The 26,843-nt window shown below is 39.7% G+C and overlaps 1 protein-coding gene across 6 annotated transcripts; it reads left to right on the top strand.

The window, feature by feature from the left end:
• Positions 1-1,811: 1,811 nt before the first annotated feature.
• ZC3H14 (zinc finger CCCH-type containing 14) lies at positions 1,812-26,165 on the top strand. Of its 6 annotated transcripts, none has more exons than XM_075753739.1 (17): positions 1,812-1,966; positions 2,901-2,943; positions 6,152-6,266; positions 9,317-9,357; positions 9,715-9,910; positions 10,270-10,438; positions 11,706-11,866; positions 12,946-13,046; positions 15,717-15,872; positions 17,380-17,454; positions 17,857-18,013; positions 19,774-19,997; positions 21,885-22,005; positions 22,943-23,079; positions 24,114-24,208; positions 25,111-25,217; positions 25,885-26,165. In XM_075753739.1, the coding sequence occupies exons 1-17, from the start codon at positions 1,931-1,933 to the stop codon at positions 25,889-25,891; spliced, it is 1,941 nt and encodes a 646-aa protein (XP_075609854.1). In that variant the 5' UTR covers positions 1,812-1,930; the 3' UTR covers positions 25,892-26,165. The 6 variants fall into 6 exon arrangements, with proteins under 6 accessions (XP_075609854.1, XP_075609853.1, XP_075609850.1 ...); XM_075753738.1 differs by having other exon boundaries at positions 10,270-10,444; XM_075753735.1 differs by having other exon boundaries at positions 10,270-10,687.
• Positions 26,166-26,843: the final 678 nt, after the last annotated feature.

Below are 26,843 nucleotides of genomic sequence, written 5' to 3'. Positions count from 1 at the left end.
ATGGAGGGTGCTAGAAAAATGAGCATACAATATGCCTATTACATGCTTGAAGCCTGAAATCTCATGTTTGCAAGATTCATTTTTACTTAAAAAGTACTGTAAAATGTTGAATTGTGTTCTACTAAGTAACTAATTAAGGTTATAGAATTTTCCTATTAGAAAAAACAGGCAGTTTTCCTACACATAATGCAGTGCTGAACTTGAAGCAATGAGCTCCTGCTGTTATTCACAAAGGATGCATCTTTTTTTTTTCTTTTTAAACACAATATTTCTTTCTAATGGAAATCCATTAGTTATGAAGTAAACTCAATTCCTATTTCTGTCCTTCAATAATTATTTTTCTTGTTCCAATACTAAAGTAAGAGCAAAACGTGTCTCTTGAAGGTTAAAATGGAATGTTGTAATTAAACTAATCTGTCACTTGTATCTCACTGTAACACCAGTATATTGTAAGTATAATCAGGCAAACAGCTCAGATCATTAGCAATAATTAGTCTAGGCTATCTCTGTAGGATGTTTGGTTTATATTAAGAGCAGTGATGCAGAAAAAGATTAATACAGCTGTTAACTACAATGGCTGGAGTTTATTTTACCCAGTGGCATTACTTGTAAAAGACCATTTATCTGTAGGCTGGGCATTCTATAATTGTACTACTCAGTAAATCAGTGAAGTTAAGCTGGGACACTGGTGCAAAAGATAAATGGTATGGCTCAAACCTAACTTCAACATAGTTCTTCCTCCCTCTGCAACTGGTTCCTTGTCGCAGTAAGGCTAGTAGATGCCGCAACCTCTTCCTAAGATGACAAAAAAACCCCAAACCAAACGTTATTTTAAGGCTTATCATCAGCCTCACGTGGGGTCACAAAACTAAAATTCAATAGTAAAATACTTTTATAATATAGCTGTAGTATGGCATTAAAAGTTGCTTTGATACTTTGTGTGTTCCCAGACCATAATATAGGTTTTTTAACAAACAGAAATTTGAATCCTCAATTTGAGTACTTTTTAAGAAAGAGCATTAATATTAAAATAACCTTGTAGTTAATCTTATGGTATTCATATTTATCCTAAACCATGTGGCAGGACTTTATAAACTAGGTTCATACAAACCAGGAATGAAGAAAGAGGCAACTTATAAAAAAGGTGAATGTGACATTCGAGTAATTAAGAGTAGGCCCTCTGACATGCAACTATTCAGAAATATGCTAAAGAGACATCTGTTACATCTATTTTCTTTATTCTAGGGCCAGACTCCCGAGCGTGCGGTGGCTGCCTGCTGCTTGCCGAGCAAGGCAGGCCGCGGCCACGGGCTCAGCGGCGGTTTGTGGTGACGGACGGCCCGGGGCAGTCGGGACTCCCTGCCCGCCGGCCTCCCACCCGGGGCTACCTGTCCCCCTTCTGCCCGCCGTCATCGCTTCAGGGGCACGCCGACCCACCGGGCCGCCCTCGGGCCCACGCCAGCCGCGGAGCCAGGTGCTTACAGGCACATGGAGCATTGCGTGAAAGAGGCAGAGCTTGGTGTGCACCTCGAGCGCCAAGGAGCTGGCTGGGGCAGCTGCTGGGAAAGGGGCAAGGAGCGACGCGGGGAGACAACGGGGGTTGCTGACAGGCGTCCCAGTGAGACCAGGCACCTTTTACCTCTACGTGAGTGCCTACTCGTCTGCCACGGGCTATCCGAGCGCACCCCCGGCGCGCTCTCACCGCCCCGCTGTGGGGACCCCTGCCGCGAGACCGGCGGAGCGAGGCGGCGAGGTGGAGGCATCGCCGCGGCCCGGCAGGGGGCGCCGCAGGCGGAGGCCACCCACTCTGCGGCGCGGCGCTCCACAGCCGGCGCGGCCTGCGGCGGGAGCGGAGCCGGGAGGCCGCGGTGGGAGGGGAGAGAATACGGCACGGCGCGACGGGAAGGGCCAGGACCGGGGCGGCGCGACCATGGAGATCGGCACCGAGATCAGCCGCAAGATCCGGGTGAGAGAGAAGCAGCCGGGTCGCTCCCTCTCCATCCGCGGCAGAGGCCTGACCCCGCGTGTGGGGGGCAGGCCCGGCCGATAGCTGCGGCGCCAGGGTCGCGCCGAGCTCTCTCCGGCCTCCCCTCAGACGCGGAGGCGCTGCGGGCCCTGCACCGCCGAGCCCCCTTCCCCCGGCGGAAGGAAGCGGCGGGGTGAACCCTCAGCCAGGCCGGCCTTACCGGGAGCTCCCGGCGGCGGGCGGTTTCGGCCTCGGGGCTCCCCGGGGAGGGGCACGAGCAGGAGAGTCGTTGTTTTGGGAAGCGGAGTCGAGGTCCTACCGTACCCGGAGAGCAGCTGCCATCTCTCCCGCGGAGCTGGAGTTCTCGCCCTGCAGCAGCCCGCCTGGGACGCAGGCCCGGAACCGGGGGCTACCCGGGAGAGGGAGCAGCCGTAGCCGGGCGTTATGGTGTAAGCCCCGTTACCGTCAGGTCTTGTCAGCTGCTCCCGCACAGCAATCACAGTTTGAAAGTCCGAGCAGGTGTTTTTTTTTGTTGTTGTGGGGTTGTTTTTGGTTTGGGGGTTTTTTTTCTTGCTGAGCAGGGAATAACCTTTTTATCAAACCACTCGGGATTCGTTTTCTTTGCACCTTATGAGCCCGGATGGTCTCTGCTTAAAAAAGGACGTCTGGGACTTGGAGGTTGTCTGGCAGCACCAGGAACTGATATATAGGAAATATGGCAGAGTGTGAAATTCCTGGCAGTTCTTGCTATTCTACTGTCCATCCCTCACTGTTACAACATTTACATCACGAGTAGTGAAGAATAGGAAAAGTAACATGTTAAACCAACATGTTCAAACAATTAATGAGAAAAACTTTGCTAAGCCTCCCACCATTTTGCAGTTAGAAATACTTTGTTGCTCCATCCCTTAAATGCTATTTCATTATTTTTTAGGGTGCTATAAAAGGAAAGTTGCAGGAGCTGGGGGCTTATGTTGGTAAGTTTTATCATGTGTTTAGCAATCTTGTTTAGGTTCATTGTTGTTAGATAGGAAACAACCAGCTAGTTAATGAAACAGCATATTTATTTATTATTACTTGTGTTACAGCATACAGAAGCCTTAAGCATGAAATTTATAGTCTAAGCGTAAGAGGAGGCAGTATGTGGACACCAATGTATGAAGAACTAATAACAGTCTCCACTTTCAAGGAGAAATGGTGACAAGGGATTTGAAAGAAAAACAAACAAACAGTATGTTTGTGAATATTTAAGGAAGTTTCTTTGAAGCAGAAGGAGAAACATTCTATAAAGGGAGATCTGTGCAAACATAACAGCAGTTACCTGTGACCACTCTGAGATGGAGTCAGTCTTTTAGGCATCTTTTTAACAGCCTTTTGAATTCAGGGTGAGGCATTTGTCAAAATTAGGAGGAAGGATATTACTGTAAGAAATAGGTTGACTGTTTTAGGAGGTGGAGAGGCCATGTTGGAAACATTATGTAGGACAAATCTGCAAAATGTAAGGGGGGAAACAAGAGCTACATTAAGCTAATGTTGATGAAACATATGTAACTGAATCTTAGAGGTCTTGTGAGATTTTATTTTGGATTGTGAGGAGGGACATATGAGCAATGTGAACGTCTGTGGTTTTGGTTTTGTTTTTTTTTTCCTGAATCCAGGATGAAATGGATACTGCACTTAAGAGCAGATGTTTTTTACAGCAGTAAAAATTGGTAACTTAACACAGTGTTCTGTGGGAAAAAGAATACCTTAGTCCTGCAACTGCCTTGTTCTTGTGTGTGATACTTCTTGGATTTCAGGTGAAGGAAAGGAATTGAGAGCATAGTTCAGAGATCCCATGAGTCGCAGGACCAAGTTCAAAGTTTGTAGTTTGATCCTGAATTCATTTTATTTCCTATTTAAAGGGGGACAGTGTATTTATGAAATCAAAATGTATTGACTCTGTAGAAGGGAGTTACCTACGAGCTGATGTTCTGCACTCAGCAGGTACCAAGGAACCGTGTTTAGAATTTTTTCATTGTCAGGTTGTCTTTTTTCACTACCTGAAAAGTTGTCTTTTTCAGTAACTTCTTTTGGCTTTTTACTGACATTCCAGGTTTCAGTTTCTCAGTCCTTAATTCTTTGGCTGCTTTTTCCTGCATTTCTGAAAAAAACCCCACAAGCAACTTTCTTATCTCTAATACTAAGATGCTGGTAGAATACTAGTAATCTTTGATTCCAACTATGGCTGATTATTTTTTCTCTGGTTTTCTTTTCTTTCTGTTCCTTGTGTTTAGAAGGCAGTTCCCAAGATCAGCATACAATGTCTGCATTCTCTTCTTAGTCAGCTTCTGAACTTCTTTAAATAACTTTCTATTCTTTATCACCAAGTCTGACTTCCCTTGGCTTCTTTTTTGTTTTTAAACCACTGCTTCCAAATTTATGTAATTTTTCAGGTTTCTTTTCTTAATTAGAGAATTTTGGACAACTTTTCAAGTAATGTTTTTCAAAAACTCTCTATTTCTTCTTTTAGGTATCTGGTAAAAATTGGTTCTCCCTCATTCTAGCCTCTGTGAGCAAGAACCATGCTTTTATTTCTTTCTGTAACTGCTAGTTCTTTTCTTTCAAAAAGTTGTCTACAACAAGACATGTTGAAACTTATTTGTTGTGTAGAACTTAAAAAGGAAAAATTCTTATCTGTGAAGCAAAATAAAGATAGTTAAATATTCATCAACTATCAAAATTTTCAAAAGGCTGTAGTTTTGATACAATTTAAGTTGGCATAAGCCAACGCAGTCACTGAGAGCAGTGTTTTCCTCTCCTTCCTCCTCTCCTTCCTCCTCTCCTTCCTCCTCTCCTTCCTCCTCTCCTTCCTCCTCTCCTTCCTCCTCTCCTTCCTCCTCTCCTTCCTCCTCTCCTTCCTCCTCTCCTTCCTCCTCTCCTTCCTCCTCTCCTTCCTCCTCTCCTTCCTCCTCTCCTTCCTCCTCTCCTTCCTCCTCTCCTTCCTCCTCTCCTTCCTCCTCTCCTTCCTCCTCTCCTTCCTCCTCTCCTTCCTCCTCTCCTTCCTCCTCTCCTTCCTCCTCTCCTTCCTCCTCTCCTTCCTCCTCTCCTTCCTCCTCTCCTTCCTCCTCCTATCATACTGTTACAGGTAATTGTGCTAACTTATGTTTTGACCTATACTTAAAGTATCTTCTTTATCATATGTTGAACCACCTGAGGAACTGATCAGTTTTAAAAGTAGCTTGGGTAAAAAATAAAATTCATCCAAAGTTCCTAGATCTGGGTATCCATCCAAAGTTCCTAGATCTGGGTATCCATCCATCTTGTGCAACTTGTAGTTTACATTAAAAAAACCCTAACACCCCCACCCCCAGAAAAAAAAAAAAAAAGGTAGGGTTTAGGCTGGGAATGTGTTATGTTGGAACACTTGAATAGCAGTAGTGGAGTGCAGGTGCAATGTATGAATGTTATTTCTGTAGTCTAGGGTACAGGTGAATTATTTACAGGGTGCATAGAGAGACATAGAAGAAAGCCAATTCCTTTGATTTGTATTTTTATTTCTATTTAAGAGTCTTCATTTTTGAGGTTTTTTTAATGTTGTGTACAGACTTGATGAAATGAGTACAGCTATATTAGTGGCTTGGTTCAAATTCACAACTTGAAGTGGATTTCCCAACTATCTTCACTTACTGTTATTATGTTCATGTCATGGAGTGGTATTGGAGAGCATGAGGTGCTTGATTAAACTATATTGAAATATGTGCTCAAGAAGCATAGCTAGTGCCCTTGAGCAACAAATGCGCTGTTCAGTCCTTCAGAATAGACCAGAGCTAGGCTGAAGTAAAAAGCTGAGTACCAGACTCCCCCAACCCTTAATGTGTTAATGTCAGATTCTGAGCACTTTCCTATCCATTCTGATGAGTAAGCATGCCCTTGATTGCTTACTCAAGTATTTTTAAATACTTCAATCTTACCTTCAGCTTATGCTCTTGTGAAGTTGACAATCTTTTATTTCTCACTCATAGATGAAACTGGTGTTGAACCTCAGAGGAAATGGAAGTCTTGTTAATTTGCTTACCTGATCCTCTGCCTGCAGAGTTTTTGTAGTAAAACTGGAAAAAAAATTCTGGTTACATGTTTAAGGATGTTTGTGATGTCTTTTGTGATTTATTATACTTTAAAACAACATATTTCTCTTTCTATTAGATGAAGAGCTCCCTGATTATATTATGGTTATGGTGGCCAATAAGAAGAGTCAGGAGCAGATGACAGAAGACCTTTCCCTTTTCCTTGGAAACAATACTGTCAGGTTTACTGTCTGGTATGTTTGTAAGCTACTTGTCACACTTCTTGCCGGTAATCAGGACTGCTTTCTATAAGTGAAACCTGAGAATTTAAGAAGTTACTTTTCTTCCTATTGTGTAATTTACATTAATCAAAACTTTTACTTTGCAGGTCTAATAAGTAAGTTATTTTTAGTCTGGCAACAGTTAGGCTGTTGCAGTGATAATTCAGTGGCAAAGGACTGGAGGGCTTATATTCTTTGTTTGCTCCTAAGTCCACTCAAATTTTTGAATGAAGTCTGAAATACTCAGGTGAGGGCCATACTTTGACTTAAAAAAAAATTATTCTTGCAAAGCCCACTGTGATCATGAGAGTGTTATTCACTATAGGTAGATGTAAAATAGTTTTTCAAAGACGAACTTCTTTGCTTTTATGCTAATAGTGCTTCACATTGCTGTTGTGCATGGGAATTACTATATCAGGACAGATGAGCAGTGGATCTAATTCTGTATATCGTCTTTGACAAGGCTTAGCACCAAATGCTTAGGTATTCCCACCTCTCAGGCTGTTTATTTATTACCACCACCCAGCTCTACAAAACAAAACCAAAACCCCGGAATTATTGTGAACAGGACAATTAGCAACAGATGAACCCTTTTCTAAACTCCCGACAGTGTGGATTAGTTTATGCTATGCTGCATGAAAACCATAGCCATTATATGTCTCATGCATTTTCTAATACCGAATTTGGTTTACAGTATAAACCTTTAATTAAGTCCATGTTTCAGAGTATCCAAACAGATATTTCACTCCAGAGAACTTTCTTGTTTTCAGAGGTGTGTATTTTTTCAAGTTAATCTTGTTCCTGAGTCTCTAACCTAATATAGTTTTAAGGAACATTATTTTGTTTTGTATAGATTAGAGAAATACTACATTTTTCAGTTTGCATACTTTGAAATTTTCATACTGACTGGTTACATTCACTTCCAGTATTTCTTCTATGTGATTAGTTAAGTTCCCCTTTATTTGGTTAGGAGCTTTTATGCTGTTAAATAGCAGAGAGAAACATTTTAGAAGTTGGGTATGTTATGAAACCATAAACATTGACAAAAAGTGAAAATTAGTTCTAGCTATTACAATTCACTCTTTAAATTACAATTAGCTTTTTAAACCAATGGATTTCCATGTGACAGTGTTACTTGTATGGATGTAATTTGAGTTTGCTTTCAAAGTTTTCATTTTTTTTCCAGGCATTTGTAACAAATATAAGAAATGAGTGCAATAAACATGCACCTCTTTTTTTTAAAACTTCACAGCATTTATGTTCTTTGTTCCCTCTCGTGGCCTGTCTAGGCAAAACTTTTGGATTTCACTGTGTCAGCAAGTCATGCAGTTGTCTTTCTCATAGTAGCTTTGGGAATCAGTTAGACAAATTAGTGAGGTTTACAAGTTGATGAGGGTAACTTCAGTACTAGGATTTTGATGGAATCCCGATATACAGTAAAAATAACACAATAATACATGGCATAAAACTTCTATGGCTTTGTAAATGAAACTAAAACCTTATTGAAAAGATAATGTAGAGAAAGCAAATTTCAGGAGGGAAGAGAAATCAAGATTTATTTTTTTTATATATCTATATTTAGAATTGGATATCAGCTATATGTAGATATTATAGCTCCTGCAGGTTTTGGCACCTACTTAAATTCCAAATGTAATGAGTCTCGTAATCTCAATTCAGTATCCACATTTGCTTATAAATACAAATTCATTGTCAGAATGCTTTATCAGGTAACAAAGTAGGTATTGGTTAAAAGAATGATTGAAAAGAAGACAAGGTGAAACCTATACAATAAGCTATAATAGGACTGGTGAAAAAAAGTTAAATAGCATTGTTGTTGGGAGTTTTATATGCTTTTATTTCTTCTAAAGGCAACCCAGAATGTTTACAGATTTAAACATTGGGTCTTTGGCTAAATACAATACTCAACAAGGTCCATCTTCCTTGGTTTGTCTCGAGCTGGTAATTTGGGGTTATCTGGCAAATGTTTCACAGCAGCTCTGTGGCAGACCTGGCAGTCCTGCTGGTTGGCCAACACTTCTTACTCTGAACCAAGTGTCAGGTCACAGTTATCCAGAGGTCAGTGTGAAAACTGATACGCAACAGCAGAGCTAGGTTGACGAAACTTTTAAGAGTGCTCTAGTGAAAACTCACGAAGAGGTGGGTATAAGCCTCCCTTATTCTCACATGCAGTCTTACTTTTCCCAATTTTCAGTATGTTTTTGTTCCTTAATTCCTTTCTAGTACTCAGTCAAAATTATGGAGATGGCCATGATCAGGTTTGAATTCCAAGTAGGATACGCATTGAAGTGTTGGGATTTTCCTTTTTTTTTTCTTTTCTTTCTTTCTTCTCACTGTAATGTGTGTTTATTTTTATACAGCCTTATTATTTTATAGCCTTTTGATATTGCTTCAGCTTGGTGCCTTTTTCACAGGCAAATAGCAAATTTGGTACTTTGCTGAAATGTTTTTGCTCACCGACATGTCTCAGAGAATATTGTTGGTATATGCAAAGCATGCTGGAAGAATCCTGAGTATGTTAGGTACTGTGAGTTGTATATTGTTTAGGTTTGTATTTAGAATTATGTTTAATTCTGCTGTGTAATTAAAGTTTCATATATGAAATAAATTTTTCAACTATACTTTAGGCTTCTAACTTAGGTTTTTTGAATCACTCCTGTTGAAGACACTTAACTCACACCATTGATTGTAGTGAAAGAGTGGAAATGTAATGAGTGGAAATGTACTGGCTTCAATTATGTAAACCAAATAAATGCCAAAAGTAGATGATGTGATGAATACCCTACCTGCCTGTAGGAAGAATCACTGGAGGCAAGATACTTAAAGCCTCCCTTTTGAGGTTAAACATATGTCAGTTGATGGAAGGTGAATCTTAGATAAATGAGATGCTTGTTATGGGGGGCTAAAGGCAGTTGGTTTCTAAAAGATGATTATTCTGAATGTAAGTTAAAGTTCTATTCTCCTTTTTCCCTTTTGCTACCTTCCCTGTCCCCCATCTATTTCAGGCTCCATGGTGTTTTGGATAAGCTGCGATCTGTGACTACTGGTAAGTAAGAAAATTAATTTTGAGTGAAAGTAGGTTTATCTTTTCTGTGTAGTGTTGCTTGTCTAATGAGTTTCAGAAAAGATCTTAGCTGACGGTTTTGTTAATTTTCAATTTATTTCAAGTCTTTTGGGTCCTAGCTTTTTAGAAAATTGCTTGTTATTTTGAGATAAATAATGTATTTCTGAGTCCAGAATTTATTTCTCGGTGTTTCTTGCTGATGTTTTCAGCTGAAAAGCTTTCAGCTTTTTGTGTTTTCAGATCAGTGCAACATCTTGTTTGCAGTTTCTTAGCCACATTTACTGCAAAATCTGTATTGCTGTGCTTTGATAGAAAAATGAAAGGTACTTGTCTCCACAGAGCCAACTAGTGTAAAATCTTCAGAATCCACTATCTTTGAGAGCAACCTTCCTTCGAGCAAAAGCACTTCATGTGTGAGTGATGAGAGGAGGCGTGAGGATGTCTTGCCACCTCTTACAGTTTCCAGCACTCGGACTGAAAGAAATGATTCAAGAGTTTCAACTAGCTCACAGGAGCAAAGGAACACTGCTTCACGGTAAAGCTTCTGGTTACTTTTTAACACACGTTCAGACATTAGTAGTTGTGTGACTGTAGTAGCTGTTCTGAAGAGCACAGATACTTGGAAAGATCAAAGTAGTTTTGAAGAGTAAAGCATTGCCACAATTTGTTGCATAAAAAAACCACATTAAGTCAGGAATTCAGTTCCATTTCTTTAAGCAACAGATGGGCTTACATTAATTAACCAAACTAAAAGTAGTGATCAGTGTGTTAGATTTTTATAAACAATAACATCTAAATGATTCTTCTCTGCTGGCTTTGTTTAAAAGACAGTTCTCTTTTTCTAGAGCTTTATTTGCAGATGAGTTAATAGTTGGCAATTTTTTATTTTATCAGGCAGTCTTGTGAAGATGGTTCTGCATCCCGCTTAACATCTACAGTCAAGCCTTTGAGGGAACTGTCACCTTCTGAAGCTGTAATTGACATTAAACCTGAACCAGATGATCTAATAGATGAAGACCTGAACTTCGTGCAGGAGAATCCTTTGTCACGGAAGAAACCTATTGTAACTGTAACTTATGGTTCTCGTCCTTCCGCTGAAATCTACCGACCACCAGCTAGCAGGAGTGCAGATGGCAGTGTACATGTGCACAGATTGTCACAACAGGGCAACTTACAGGGGAGCCGGCAGTTAGACACGCAAAGCTGCAGGTCTTTGGAATCAGGCCAGCTGTGCAATCCAGAAGCATTTGGCAGCTTAGCAGACAGTTACAGACCCACCTCCAAACTTAGTGCCGATAAAGTAGGCAGTGAGGTTAGTACGATCCAAACTATTGCAATATTTTACACTGCCTAGGAACCTAAATTACTATGTACACTTCCAGTAAAATCTGGACTGTGGAGAAATCAAAAGACTTCTGTCACTGATACCAGTAGGTTTGGGATTTCATTCTTTGGGTCCAATGATAAAAAGAGATTGCATAGTTTAACATCATCACATGACAGGTTGCTGCATCTCAGAGTTAATTAGCTTGTATGTCTTCATGCTATGTTGAGTTGGACTAATTGGTGTCCTTTGGAATATGTTAGTTTGCTAGAAATTAATCCTTGCACTAATCTGAGGTTAGAGTTGGTACAGAAGAGAAAGTCATTCATACTGATTGCACTTTTCTCTGTCAGACAGGTGCATCTTGAAGGGTAGGATGAATTAATTTAGCGAGGTGGGTGTCAGTCTCTTCTCCCAAGTAACAGGTGATAGGACGAGAGGAAGTGGCCTCAAGTTGTGGCAGGGGAGGTTTAGATTGGATATTAGGAAAAAAATTCTTCACTGAAAGAGTGGTCAGGCATTGGAACAGGCTGGCCAGAGAGGTGGTAGAGTCACCGTCCTTGGAGGTATTCAAAAAACACGTAAATGTGGTGCTTAGGGACATGGTTTAGTGGTGGAGTTGGCAGTGCTAGGTTAATGATTGGACTCAGTGATCTTAAAGGTCTTTTCCAACCTAAATGATTCTATGATTCTAATTTCTTTGGAAAACCCTGCTTTTTCTGTAGATGTTGGATAAATTGTACTTAAGACTTTTTTCTTCTCCTTTTCTGAATGTTATTTAAAGTTACATTTTTAATGAGGTGTTTCAGTGTAAATATGTCTCATTTTCATATTCTCTAGTGCTGTCACTTGTCTCTGCCGACAGTACAGTAGTCCTAGACCCGTGCAACTTGAATGGAAGTTCTCCATCTTCTGGCTATAGGTAGAAATGCAATATTTTCTTTGCTGGCTTATTAATACATGTTCTATGCTAAATGAATTGTTTTGGCTTCTCTGTTTGTTGTAGGAAGAAAGCTCCAGGAAGAGACGGTTGCCTGTTGTAAGCTCAGTAGTCAAAGTGAAAAAATTCTGTAATGATGGGGAAGACGAGGAGGAGGAGGAAGACTATGGATCGCGAACAGGAAGCATCTCCAGCAGTGTGTCTGTACCTGCAAAGCCAGAAAGAAGGTACTTAAGATCTCAGTGATTCTGTGTGGTTCCCAGAATGAATTTAATGAACAAAAACTTTGAAAGTGGAAGTTGGGGAAAACCATTTACAGTTTTGAAAATTGACAGACAAAATTAAGTAAGCCATTTTAATATTTTTTTGTACTATCTCACAACTCTGTGGATGAGATGTATGTTTATACCATCCTTTTTCCTCTGATTTTATAACCTGTTTTTATTATTGTGCGTAAGCTGCAACAGAACGTGAATTTTTACACTATTTTGGGAAAAGTTTACTGGCAAAAGAATATTAATGTTTGACGTGTTTCAGGCAAAGTATTTAATGTGGTAAAATAATTTTCCAGGAGTTTCAATTACTTTGTTTTTATTTCAGGAATAATTTTCAAGCCAATTATCACTTGTTCTTTAAGATGATTTTAACTTTTCAAAAGACTTGAGAGGTTTTTCCTTTTTTTCTGCTTCCTGTCTGAATGTCAGGTGTCAGTCAAAGTACATCAAAGCTTTGTATCTCATTTTCAACAATAAGAGGAAGAACATTTAAACTAGGGAAGAGATGGTTCTACTGATCTACAGTGCTAGCTTGCATAAGATTTATTGAATTTATCTTCAGTGCCAGAGCACATCAACATTCCTCATTGTTGGTGTTCAAAAGCAAACAGAAAACTTTTTGTAAAAGCTGATATGTTTTTGATAGCCAGTTTTCAGCTGGATCTTACTCTCTGGTGCAGCTCCATGATTACTAGTGCCAGCACAAACGTAGCAACATGCATGTGAGGGGCAGAGGCGGGAGGAAATGAATGACAGAGTTTGTGCCTTTCAGATGCAGCATGGTTTTACAGGAGCTTAAGCTGAGAGGTGAAATCATGTCTCTGGCTTCCATTTTTGAGAGCATTTTGTGGATCCCCATCCATTCACAGAATAGATTAACAAGCTGAAAACAAATATGGATAAAGTTATTTCAGATGATGATTTCTATTAGTATTGTGCATAACTGTGTTAATCTGTTGAAATATCTGTGTTTAACATAGATACAGTTGATGCTGCAATTCATGTACAATTATTTTTTTTATCTTCCTTAGACCTTCATTGCCACCTTCAAAACAGGCCAATAAGAATTTAATACTGAAAGCAATCTCTGAAGCACAGGAATCGGTTACAAAAACAACCAATTATTCCACTGGTAATTAGCATTATTTTTGTTTGTGCTAAGCTGTAATATTTCCAAGCCCTGTTTTAGAAATTCAAGCTAAAGATAGCACTGAGAGATAAAACAGAATGTTAAATAGCATGTCAGTGAACTTTCCATTAATCTTCAGAGATGAATTCTGAAACCATAAACAAGGGAGGAAAGAGTTAATGTATTAAACAAGATAGTAAGTCTGTAAAGTGTATAGATACAAAATGGAAGTGCCAGAAGTATTCTGAAGTTGGTGGTTGCCAAGGGGAAGGTGTTCAGAATTAGGCAGGTGGTTTGAGCTATTTGGTTGATCTTTTTTCCCTTTCTGCACTCTCCTCCTTCCTTCTGAGAGGGGATGAGAAAAAAAGCCAAAGAGCAAAAAATCAAAATGCACTGGATATAGGTAATAGAAGTGCAAAATAACAAGCAACATACCGATTCGTGTATCAGCATATATTGTCTTTAAACAGCGAGGCTGCAATTTTAGTTCAGTGGTTTTAAGTATTGAGTTGCAGTTGATACAGCAACTGAGCCTGTGTGTAGGCCTTCAGTTCTCCTAGCTAGGAGAGACTTCTGTTGAAGAAGGGTAAATCCAGCTATTAGCTCATATGCTTTCATTTCATCGGGTGTTAATAAACTTAGTGTTGTCAGCTGGAAGCATTGCACATTGCCAGGGAGGGAGTGTTCACTAAACTACCAAAAGCAAGACTTTTATGTCGTCTGGAGCAAGACTGAAAGCTATCCAAAATCTCTTGCTTGCTTGCTCACTCTCTCAAAACCTGCAAGCTACCTGTAAGAAAGACCTATCTTCCTTCCACATTAACATATTTACAAAATGGCCTCTGTGGACTTCTTCCCTGTTTTCTTGTCATTACTTGTATTTTCAAGGTTGCACAGGTGCTAATAAGTAGATCTAAAGGCGTGAGATACGTATGGAGTTCTCTGTGTTCAAAGGCTCTTGAATTGGAGGAGATGTCTCTGCGTGTTAGAAGTGGGCTATAGAGTGAGCTGGTTTTAAAACAGACTAAATTCTATGGATGATGAATAAAGAGTGTTGCCAAGCTTAGAACTGAAGAAAATTTAACTAAGAATAGTTCTGGTAAACTATTGAATTGCTTGACTACTTAGAAAATATATTTCATACAGTAAATGAACTTCTAAAAGAAAATTTTGTTTCTTCATTAATAGCAAATAATGTAAGTGCCTACCAAGCATTAAGAGCTTATCTTCGTTCTAGATGGTAAGCAGAATGAGCAGCTTGTTAAGAAAAGAGGTAGGAGCACTGATGCTCCTAACTTCTGGTGTCAGTTATCAAGGAAGGAGTGCTTATGGTGGAAAAGGCAGCAACACAGGGAACAGTACTTTGAGGTGATGCAGGAAGCTCTTTCCTGCGTATGTAGCAATATGGCAGGAAATAGAACATAGCCAGAACACCTTAAAATTAATTTAAACTACTGATTTTTGGTAGCGGTAATCTTGTAGATTGACTTACCAACGTGAGAATATTTCAGTGGAGAGACCAAAAAGCATTGCTTTGTGGTTTAATACAGAGGTGATTTGTGAATTCTATCTGAAGTATCATGCAGGTTCTTCTGTGTCAGAGGTAATAGTTCATGGTTTGGGTTTTTTTAAGTATTTTGAATGGAATATGAAAATAAGCTAAGTTGGAATACATAGGTAAAACAGTAAGATCACAAATGATAAATCATTTGTGTACTGAGTGGTACGTCGTCGTTGTATGTGTCAGAAATTGAGTGCTGATGTGATATTCAGCCAAAGGAAGAATATGCTTAGCTTTTCACAAACCAGTTCTGATGGTCTTAGCAGAAGCAAAGTCAAGAAGTCAACCTGTCATCCTGCTACCCCCAAATTCCATGCTACAACTACCAGAAAGGAGGCCTACAACTACCTGAAAGGAGGTTGTAGCGAGGTGGCCGTTGGTCTCTTCTCCTGAGTAACAAGTGATAGGACAAGAGGAAATGGCCTCAAGTTGTGTCAGGGGAGGTTTAGATTGGGTATTAGGAACAATTTCTTCACCGAGAAAGGGTTGTCAAGCACTGGAACAGGCTGCCCGGGGAAGTGGTTGACTCACCATCCCTGGAGGTACTTAAAAGACGTGTGGATGTGGTGCTTAGGGACATGGTTCAGTGGTGAACTTGGCAGTGCTAGGATAGCAGTTGGACTTGATGATCTTAAGGGTGTTTTCCAACCCAAACAATTCTATGATTGTACTGTCATTGAGTTTTATATTCTATTTACGAGCACCTCAGCGTAGGGTAGCTGACACCGTATGAAAAGCACACATTGGTAATCCATGATTGTTTATATGAAAGATGGAATGAAAAGTGATTTCAGTAACATAAGAAAGTATCAAATTAATTATGTGTAGAAGTGGATGAGTGAATACTTTGCTGATGTCACTCTAATTGTTCTCATGCTGTTTTGTCTTACAAGTAGATGCCACTCCGAGTGCTCTGTACACATGCACGAATGTGCTTTCACACTAAGAGTTTTACAGGTGGCTAAAGAGGCTTTTTGTGGAGACAGATGCTTGGGATTTTTTTTTGTGTGTATGTGTAGGAATTTATTAGACTTGTGTTAGCACCATATGTAAAAATAGTACTGTTGTGTGATTGGGTTGTATGTAAATGATTTACCATTGTTTATTTAAAGTTCCACAGAAACAGACTGTTCCAGTTGCACCAAGAACTCGAATTAGCCCAGAAGAATCTCAGTTGGAAGTAATCCATGTGCAAAACAGACTGCCTGCTCTGAGTTCTCAGCTTCAAGCAGAAGAGCCAAAGGAGCAGTCAGCTGAAGGAATTCAAGGTCACCTGATAATATTCTTTAAAAATTTCTACCAGGGAATGCCATTTTACAACAGGCTGAGCAGAGAAAAGAAATGCTTTTAATTTTTAAGTCAGTGTTAAAAGTTGCATATAGAAATGCCATGAAAACCAAGAAGCTTTCTAAAGCGTGGCTGTAAGATAGATACGTATATCTATACATACACACACACAGAGATAACCTAAGAGGAATTAATCGGTAAGCAAAGGGTGGTACAGCATTCTGGCATATCACTGAAGAATAATTTTTCATAAGCAAATGCAATAAGCAAGTGTATCCATTTGTATTGGCATAACTTCTCTTTTCCCCATCCTTAGCATTTTTTCCCTTAATATCTTGTAGGAGTAATTCTGTCACAAAGCTTATGTGAGAGAATTAAGAAACTCTACATTTGAAATACTTTTGCAGCATATGAAGTATCAAAATACTCTTTCTGACTATCGTTACCACACAAATAATTCTGTTTTATCTTTTTGGTGTAAATATTTGCTATTACAGGACAGCTGATACCAGGATAACTGTGTGAACAGTAAACTTTGTTTTTACTTCAGTTAGAAACTCCTGAAGGAAAATGTATAACATTTAAAGGCAATCAAAATATCTTTTCAGCATGATTTTGTTACGAAGACAGAAATATGTGTGTGTGTTGATTGCAAGGACTCATAGAAGTAAGGCGATGGAAAAACACTTCTGTAAGAAGCAGTTAGTTTACGCTTGCTGAGTGTTTAGATACTTAGATTGTTGAGTGAAATTTGGTTTGAGTAAGATCTTTGTTACATCAGCTCACAGTCATTGTTAAGGAATGGTAAACATTCGTTACTAAAAAAAAAATCTTTCAGTCTTATATTTCTCATATAGATGTATTTGGATTCTTTCTGCCAACATAAAATAGTTGACATTGTATCTGTAAAGTATGTAAGAAGAAGCTTTATCAGTCTTTGAATTAACGTACAGAAAATATTTATGCTAAATATTCTTCCTCTTTTGCCATTGAAATGGAAATGACAGCTTGCTTAGGAAACCTACAGAAAGCAAAATAATTTTTTTTCAAACCATAAGTCAAATGTAGAACAGTGCTACTCGGATTTGTTTCACCTCTTTTAGGAAGACCATAAAGTAGTCCCTTGTAGTTAGCTGCTTTCCTCTGTGTGTGTTCTTTGAATAGTGAATTTACAAATGTGGAGGAAGAACTTGGCTTTTATAAGTTGCCATGCCCACAGACCTAGTTGTACTGAGCAAGGATTATGACAAAGATTGGAGTCTTTCAGTATTTGGATTTTGCTGTGCCATCTGGCTGGAGAAAGCTTGTTACTGTTTCTGAAACAATGAGAAAAGAGTTCACAACAATGAGAATGGCTTTTTTTTGTTAGAAGTCTGGAGGGTTTTGTTATGTTTTGGGGTTTTTTTTAATCAAAGGAATTAGACTATGCTTCTTTATAGTTTCATTTTGACGTGCAGTAAAATATGCTCCTAATTACTGTTTTTTTAGGAGCTGAACAAAAGGAGCTTTCTTCTCGGCTCCAGGTTGATCCTGTGATTGAAGATACCTTGGAAGTGACTCAAGGTTAAGGCTTGTGATCTTTTATTGTTTTATTCCTTTTCAATTAATTATACTGATTTCTAATATTTTCTGGTTTCTAAATCTCTAAGGAATAAAAGCGTTACATCAGTAGATGTTCAAAGCCTGAGAGATTTTAGGTGCGTGAGGAGCCCCTTCAGTGCTGTTTCAGCACAGCCATTCCAATGACAAAGTTTCCTGGTCTGGCCTAATGTGGTCTATGGCTCCTGTTGAGCCACTTCTGTGGAATTAGCAAGGAAGTAAAAATGTTTTCGGAGGCTACTAGTAAGAAATTAAACCAAAATAAAATTAGCTTATTGGCCATGTAAACTGATACTAAAAAATATGCCCAAAGAGTACAACTACAACCTTATTTTTCTCTTCCATGTAATTTTTCTCCCAATTCAGATTACTGTGATGCAGAATCTATGGTCCACACAGATACTAGGTCATTTATCCTGAAGAAGCCCAAGTTATCTGAGGAAATAGTGCCACAGAATCAGCAATTGGGAAAGAGGGCCACAGAAGCAATACGAGTACTCTCAGGACGTCTGATACAGACACGGTAAAAGCTATTTCTTTTAGGACTGTTACTAGTGAGAATGCTGTTTGGGTTTAGATAGAATCATTTAGTCATACTTGTGCTTTTTCAGTCCATTCAGGATCTCGTGAAATCATGGAAAATGGACTGACGTTGAATAGCAGAGGGAAAAAGCAGGGACAAAAAAACTCCAGAAATCCTTCTAAATGGAAATAATTCCCAGGGTCAACTGTAACCTTGAGCATGGTTTTGATCGCAAGAAAGAAGAAGGAACTGAAAAGTAGTGCTCTTTCTATCATAGCTGTTCTGATTTCTGCAATCTTAGTTAAGTAGTAATTTTCCTAAATTCCCTTTACTTTATACCTGTTTCACCCCAAGAGTACATTTCTTAAATGTCTTGTAACGCAGTATCGAGTATGGTGAATCCTGAGCTTTCAGTGCTGAAGGCAAAAGAGCACATTCTGCATGCAGGTAGCTCAGTACCCATAAGCCAACAAACAGGTGCATGTGGGGCAAGTCATTTAAGGCTCCTTACTGGGAGTTTGGCCAAGAGAAATTTAAAGTTCACGTCAGCTTCAAATGATGGGTTGTGGATGTTTTTGTCACTGCCTCCACAGGAACAATGGCCAGTGCACAGTAATTTTTCCGAACTTGTTAAAGGCCTTGATAGTTCCTGCTACCAAACAGTTTTATGTATCTCTACCTGTTAGAGTTAAAAATGAACTCGGAAACAATGTTACGTACTTCATCACTGTGCGCTGCCTGGTTTGAGAAACAGTTTAAAAAGTTTCCTTTCCATGAGTGGCTTTTAAACACCCTGTGGTAATTAAAACCAACAATGAACAAACAAACCCAAAGGATAACCTCGCAGTGTCAGAGTTGAAAAACTGTGACTGTGCTACAGGAGAGCAGTAAATTTTTGCGTGTGAATAGGTCAGTTTCTGACTGCTTGGACTTTAAAGTTCTGGCTAGTGATGTTTTTGATGTGTAGTTTTTCTCGCCTTTTAAAGGCATTCTACACTATAGTTGCATTTAGCCTAATTTCATAGAGAAGCAAAGTTTATACCATCACTGTTTGTCAAAGATGAGAACTCCATAGTGTATTTCCAAATATTTAGGATCACATGCCATTCAGGAAGTCCTTCGGGTGAAATGGGTAGGACAATGGAAGATTGGAGAAACGTATGCATCCCCTGTTTTTGAACTCCCTCTTTTACCCACGTTGACTGCTGTCAGGTACAGGATACTAGGCTAGACTGATCTTTCGATCAGGCTGAGCATCAAAGTTCTTAGTGTCAGTATCTCAGTTCTCTCTTCCTAGTCCTAAAAACTTTTGCACGCACTGTTTCATAGTGCACCGTTCAGTATTTTTGAGGAGACACCTGTTTGTGTGTTAAAAGGTTTGTGATTCCAAGAATGGTATTTACCCTCACTCTTTTTCTCTCAAAACTGTAAATTCCTCAAAAGATTAATCACTTTATTTAACTGTGTCTGTAAATGAGTTTTCAGATCTTATCTGTTGAGCAGAATGCAACAAACTGAAATGTACCTGTCAAATTCTCAGCTGTATGGCATTGAAACCTGTATTTCTTATTAGTGCTTCAGGGAGACTAGAAGGCAAACTGTTAATTGGAGTGCATTATTAGTAGTATTAAGAGAAGGTTGGTTACTGTGTGACTCTCCATAGATTAGCTTTGTAGTACTTTCAGTTACTAGTGCCGCTCACTTTTACTCAAACCTCTCAAGTCAGAAAACCTACTTTTACTAATGTCTTTGTTTGATAGAGACCAACTTGCACAGCCAGAGAAACCTGCTAGTCCCAAGTTCATCGTGACACTGGATGGTGTGCCCAGTCCACCAGGATACCTTTCTGATCAAGAGGAGGAAGACATGTGTCTAACTGAAGGCTTAAAGCCAGTTACCCAAAATATGGGTGCCGGCAAAGGATTAAAAGGCCTTCGAGCACAGCAGATGCAAATTGTAACGAGGCAGCTAGAGAGCTGTGATGGTAATTATGCTTACCAACAGGATCTAATATTAATGTGGTGGTTTGACTGTGGATAGAACTCTTGGATATATCACTGTTAAGAAAGCAAAGCAATGGCATTTATTCTTCAAATTGGAGCATTCTTTAGGCAAATGAAAAGTGGTAGTTCAGTAGGGCCATATTTTTAGAAGCCTTTATCTTGGTAAACTAGAGCAGTATAGCACGTAGGTAATTTTCCACACATCTCACTATTGGGAAAATTGGGGGGTTTTGTGGTTTTTTTTGTTTTGGTTTGGGTTTTTTTTTTTCCGGTAGAGTCAACTTGCTAGAGTCTATGAAAGTAGAACTTAAACAGTTTATGATTTTACGTGATGGTTTGTATATTCAGGATACCTTTTGAATTACATGGGGAATTGGTTGCTGAAGCATATCTTTGAATTGTTTAGAATGCTGACATGGTGATGGAAAATATAGAGGATATTGTTTTGTCATAGACCTGTTGAATACTTGCCTTAAGGTCATGCTTGGATTTTTTGCCTTAAGGTCACTAAATAAAGCATAGTATTTGATGCTCTACAGAGAACTCTTAAATTTCATGGATCCCACTGTAAATGTGTAATGCAATTATGGGAGAACCATGGTGGGGGGAAGCAAAAGATCTTTTAAGTCCGTGTCCTTTCAGTCCCGCTGGCTGCAGAACTACTGTGCAAATCAGGCAGTCTTACAGAAGAAAGGAATGTTACACATCCATTGGCACGTTGTTACTAGCACAGTGAAATGTATGTACGAGCACTACCCTTGCAAATCTGTGCTTTTACTAAAGTTACTTGCTATAGGAGAGTGTTGCTGATACAGTTGTATCTCTGGGATTCCAATTTGATTAGCTATGTCAGGCAGAAGAGCGCGGGTGTGATTATAGTTCACACAGAATCAGATCAGTGTGGAAGTGATCTGTACGAGCCACGTGATTTTACAATAGGATAGCATCGTTTGCCTTCGGTGCATTGCAAGGAGAAGGCATAAATGAGGCTGAGGATGGCATGAAGCTGGAGCAAGTGTGTCACTAGTAAGATCAGAGAGGTAAGTCTAGCAGCCCTGGAAAGTTTTGAAAAGCCAAAGGTTTAGGCAGTTTTGGGAAAATAAGACAACAATGAAGATATAGGCTTAATTGCCTGAATTTACAGAACGAGATTTTACACATGAATAGGAAAAAGTCAAAGTCCCAGGTTCCTATAAGAGTAGTGAAGGTATTGAATGTTTCAGCTTGGAATTTCTTAAAATACTTTTTGGAGTGGAGTCTGGGTTCAGGTAACTGAAGTGAATGTGGTTATCTGTCCGAGAAAATTATGTGACAGTGGTTCTTTTTCAGTGTGTGTCCCCATACTAATAAATCCTATCTGATTAGTGCAGATACTGGTATTTTACTTTATCTCTTGAAATAATTTTCTAGAGCCAAAAAATACCTTGGAGAAGGTAAGCATAGCTGTTATTAACACATGGCTCAGCAGAACAGTCATAACTAAGGTTCAGTTGAAGAATCTTTGTCTCATCAAGATCTAGCCTGTTTGACTTCACAAATCCAAATTGAGCTGTAAAAGAAAATTATTTTGCTTGTAAATGTGCAAGTTTGATCTTTTATCACCAAAAAGCAGCTGTCAGTCCAATAATATGACTTCTTTCACTTTGTAGTTTTGGAAATTTTCTTCAGATATGATTGTGTATAAATTTTTACTGTCATGACTTTTTTTTTATTAATAGAGGCTTATCAAGACTTGGGTTAAAAGGAGATGGAGAATTGGAAATACTGCGAATTTCAATTCTGCTCTGTTATGTACATCAGATTGCATATACAATCATAAAGGTCCCAGCTTTTTTTTTTTTTCTTTTTCTTTTTTCTTTCCTTCCTAGTGGATACGGAACAGTTAAATGTGCTGCAAAAACAGGAGAAGGTGCTTGAGCGCTGCAAGTACTGGCCTGCCTGTAAAAACGGGGATGAGTGTGTGTACCATCACCCCACGCTACCTTGCAAGTGAGTAGTGCAAAGCTCATCCACTTGACCTGTTATTTTTATTTTGGTGCTATAAATTTCCCTTCTGTGTTAGTCGATGTTCCAAGGCAGTGTAAGTCTGTTGGGGTAGGATTGGAGCTGGATTATCCCATTCTAATTTCTTCTGTTTTCTTCCCATCTACCAAGTGTCAGAATACAGTGATGTTTTAGTAAGTAGGGTCACAGCTGTGCTCACGCAGAAGAACGCTTAGTTTGGCATACAGGCTGGGTTTTTTGTGTTGCTTAGAGATGTGGGAATTGGTGTCTTCTTAAAACAACAGGCACTCTTCTGCTAGCTGTCAGAATGCTTTTGAACATGTTAGGGTACCATTACATAGTAACGCAGTGGGTTGTTTGGGCTTTTTTTTTTATTTGAAAGCAAAGACTAACTCTTGAATGTGCACTGGGCCTTTGACTTCTCTGCCACACACAGCAACAGTCTAGAAGAACAATTTCTGTTTTCATATAAACGTTACCAGATTGGGTAGCTTCATTTACTCAGACATTGAATTTTCTTTTAAAATCCAACATAACTAAATTCACTTTCTCTTCAGTGAATGAACCGTGTTACTTAGAGAATTCTCTGCCCCTCTGTGAATTGGCAGTGCCTTTGCTACTCCACACTGCACACTTAGAGTAATGTGTCTTTGCTCACAGCAAGTAGCCTGCTACTAAACTCCACTGAGTGTGAGGTAGTTCAGTTATTTACTGCTGGTGGAGTATCCACAGGGAAAATGAGCGCAGATCTGTTTGTGTACGGGTAGTGCACTACACCCGCGTGCCCTGCTTTGGAAGTAACTAACACACATGCACAAGTCCTGTTGTAGTTGTGGCTTTCTGTGATATTCTGGCTTTTGTGCACAACAGCTGGGAATTTTGCTCCAAGTACAGGCTTATGACTCAATTTCTTTTCCCTCAGAGTTTTTCCTAACTGCAAATTTGCTGATAAATGCTTGTTCATCCATCCAAACTGTAAATATGATGCAAAGTGCACTAAGCCAGACTGTCCTTACACTCATGCCAGCCGACGAACCCCCCATCCACCTCCTAAACCAGGTGAGCACCTCTTGTTTTCTGAGCTTTAAATGAAAGTGCTGAAGGGAAAACAGTATTTTTGGAAGCAGAAGCTGACAGTGGTGAAAAAATAATTTTTTTGCTTGATTTGAATTAATTTTCTCTCCACTTTTAATGCTAGATAAAGAATAACAATCTAGTGTTACCGCAAAAACTGTTAGCAGAAAAATCCCTGCATGTGAGAGTCCCTGTGAAGTCTGTGCAAGGCCAAAGTGGTGACTTGCAGAAGCAGTCCCTTCTTCTGAAGGGATTAGCCAGCGTTGCAGTTTTACTCAATTTGTTTCTTAAATTGGATATGTGTTCTACCAAGAGCTTGTGACACAAACTGAAAACAGAGGTTTCTGTCTTTGTATGAACGTTATTTTTTCTTTAATGCCACTGTAGGAGTTTATGTAATGATGAGATGACTTTCAGGGATGAGGTTACCCAGTGAAGGCAGTAGCTGCATTTGGATTACGGGTTGGTATTCCTGAGCCTATGAACGGTGCCAAGGTGGAGGGGCTGTACTCCATGAAGCCATGCTCTTTTGGAAGTGGTTTAGCCCTTAGTCCTAGTAGGATGCAGTTCTGTTACTTTGTGGGAAGGCAGAGCGCAATGTGCTTATCTCCTGTATCACTTCCAGCAACTCCTCTGTATTCCCAGAAAGTGCACTGCCTGCGCTTCTCAGTCCAGTCAGCTTAAGCTCCAACAGGCTTGCTGCTGTCTAAATGTAACGTTTGAATTTCTCTGCATAACGTGTTGGAAGCATTGCCGTGACCATGGTCCTTCACCATGTCCTGAAATGGTGAAGGACCAAGACTAATGACTGATTACCTGATAGTCTCATTCTACCCCAGGATGAGATCCACTTAGTGCATTGTGATCTGCTTCCCATATTTCTTGCAGAACTTTGGTGTATTACAAAATGTAATTTCTTGCGGAAGGACTGATCTATTTAAGTTTGTGTGGAACTGTATTAAAAAAGCAGTTTATTCTGATCCAGGCTCACTTCCTGTTCTGTTCTTTTCTGCTATCAGCACCACTTCCCACACCGTCTATATCCTCCAGTAGTCCGCTGTGCAAGTTTTTTCCTGCTTGTAAGAAAATGGAATGCCCATTTTACCACCCAAAAGTAAGAATTATCTCCTACTTCTTTCCTTCCTTTCTAGAAAGATACTTGAACTATGTTACTTTGGGTCAGGAAGTGTCACCAGCATTTCACACTTTTTGCTGTCACTTTTCACATTGTAACTCAGAAACAGAATATGCAAAAACAGTGACTTAAAGAATTTGGAAAATTATATTTTTAACTAATCTTTCTACCACATGCTTCCGAGGAGGTTCAGACTGGCAGGCAGCCATAGCACTTGTCAGAACTCTGCCCAGGCAGGAAGCTAGGGGCAGCGGAAGAGGACATCTTGTAGCCTACATGGGAACGCATTTCAGACTCTTGACTCTTCCTTCAGATGTGCTGCAATATACAAAACTTTAAAGAGTGCCCAGTTACAAACTCTTGTACTATATAAATGACGTTAATATACTTTAGGGTAACTCAGGTACTTGTATTCTATGGAATTGTGTCCCTGCATATTCTTAGGCCAGTAGGTTTAGTGCTTTTTCCAAGCCCTACCAGTGCTGAAACACGTGGGTCCCCAGGACCCTGCCCCCAGATATCATCAGCCAGGTGACTCTCTGGCATTTCTCCCAGCGCTCAGATAATGCTGCATCCTGCTCCAACTTGTACACGCAGGTCAGTTGAAACTGAACTCAGTAAACTCTTAAAAGCAAAGGTGCTTCCCCTGTCAGCACAGTGGCAGTTTTGGGACATCTAATTAAAAATTAGCACTTTTGAAAAAGGATTTCCATCTGTCAGTGGGTTGAACTGATTGCACTAGTCTATGCTGTCAAGTCAATTACCTGTCAGCTGTGTCACACAGTAAAACACATCTGCATGTAACACATTTGAGATTTGCTTGTTCAGGAGTTCAGCCAGCCTCCTTCCAGTGGCCTCTTCTGAAACGCTTTTGGTTTTAGCATTGTAGATTTAACACCCAGTGTACACGACCAGACTGCACTTTCTACCATCCAACTGTGGCTGTACCTCCGCGCCATGCCTTGAAATGGACTCGAACTCAAACCAGGTGACAGACTTTTTTTTCTTTTTAGTCTTATTTTATGTTTCTTGATTAGCTTCAGAGTGTATGTTGTGACTTACTTATGTCACCAATGTAATTTTAGTCACAGGAGTAATGCATGTGTGATGACCAATGAAGGTTGTATGAACAGATACATGTTATAGGCCTGTTATTGATAATGTATGAAGAGATGCTTGTTGTTTCTTATAAAGAGAACTCTACACTGTCTGGTTTGACTAGCATAAACATTAGTTAATGTGATGCAATGCTGAAACGCAACTGCCCTGCAGGTAGGACATGGCAGAGTCACTGGAGTCCTGACCTGGCCATGTTGTGTTTACTGAGTTTTATTTGAATAAAGCTGAAAATCCACCATCAGCTCTGCTTTACTGGTGTTTGATCTATCTTGTCTTCCCCAAAATGTTCAGATGTTTCTCAGAGTTTCTGGCTCCCTGCTGTCTGTCCCTCATTTCATAAACCAGTACCAAACTTTCCACAGCTGCAGTCACAGCCTGTCTTAAAGATACTCGAGTCACGTGAGCCTTTTACTCCAACTGCTCTCACCTGCAAAGGTCTCAATCATTACAGGGTCAGGATGCAAATCACTTCTCAAATCATTGTTGCGGGATTGTTACTGATGTGAACTGTTTTTTTTTTTTTTCTTTCCCCTCAGTGAATGATTATGATCCACCTTGGGACTGAGCTTTTACCTCCTTTGGACAGTAGCAGAAAGGGAGATTAACCACCTGGGGCACAGGGTGTTAGAAAAATTCATGCATTTTGAACTTTTAATATACATTGTTTTCATAAAATGAGGTTGATTGCATACTTGAAATGTCTCTAATTTTCCAAGTTTGTAAGTTTGAGGAATTTTACATTTTTTTTACACTTTAAGAAGAAAATGTCTGTGTAAGAAGTTTTACTTTGAATTCCATTAAAAACTTTCAAAGCACATTCTGTGTTCTGTTTGGGTAATGTTTCCTGCTTAAGATGAGGCATGTTGAAGTAGTAAGTATATCATCAGGAAGGGCTCAAAGCCCATTCCCGTACTCGGCTCATACTAGAACTACATTCTGTTCGGGAAAGGGTTGGTACAACGCGTATGAGGGAGCTGATGGCCCCACAAAGAGTGACCGAGCTCTTCCCCCGCTCCCGGGGAGAAGGAGAGGTAAATGGTTGGTTTGTCTTTCGGGTGTCTTTTCCACATAACAGCCATTTCACTCCTGGTCCTTTCTCAAATGGGGAAAACAAAAGGCAAGGGAATAAAACCACTTTGAAACCAAGAACAATTAATTAATGATACTGCCTCTTGTTTAAAAAGCCTGTGAAATTAAATGCCACTTCACTTGCAGATAAAGGGGGTTGGATGTCTCCATTTATACCAGGAAGCGAGAAGGTACCTCTCTGAATCACATTCTGAAGAATCCTTTTTTCTTCCCCGACACCTGACTACTGGGCATATGTTGTAATTACCTCACTTGAGAAAGTTCCTCTGACCAATGTTGCAAAAAACAGTCCCAGGAGGTGGCCATAAATATGGTTAAGTGGTATTCTAATGATGAAAAGTGGTAAGCAGTAACATAAACGCGCACTTTTTTATTAAATTGTTCATATCTTTTGGGGAACTACATT

The sequence above is a fragment of the Balearica regulorum genome, chromosome 5 (genome assembly GCF_011004875.1).
Source record: "Balearica regulorum gibbericeps isolate bBalReg1 chromosome 5, bBalReg1.pri, whole genome shotgun sequence".
Classification (NCBI taxonomy): Eukaryota; Metazoa; Chordata; class Aves; order Gruiformes; family Gruidae; genus Balearica; species Balearica regulorum.
This window is presented reverse-complemented; position numbering and strand designations above follow the sequence as displayed.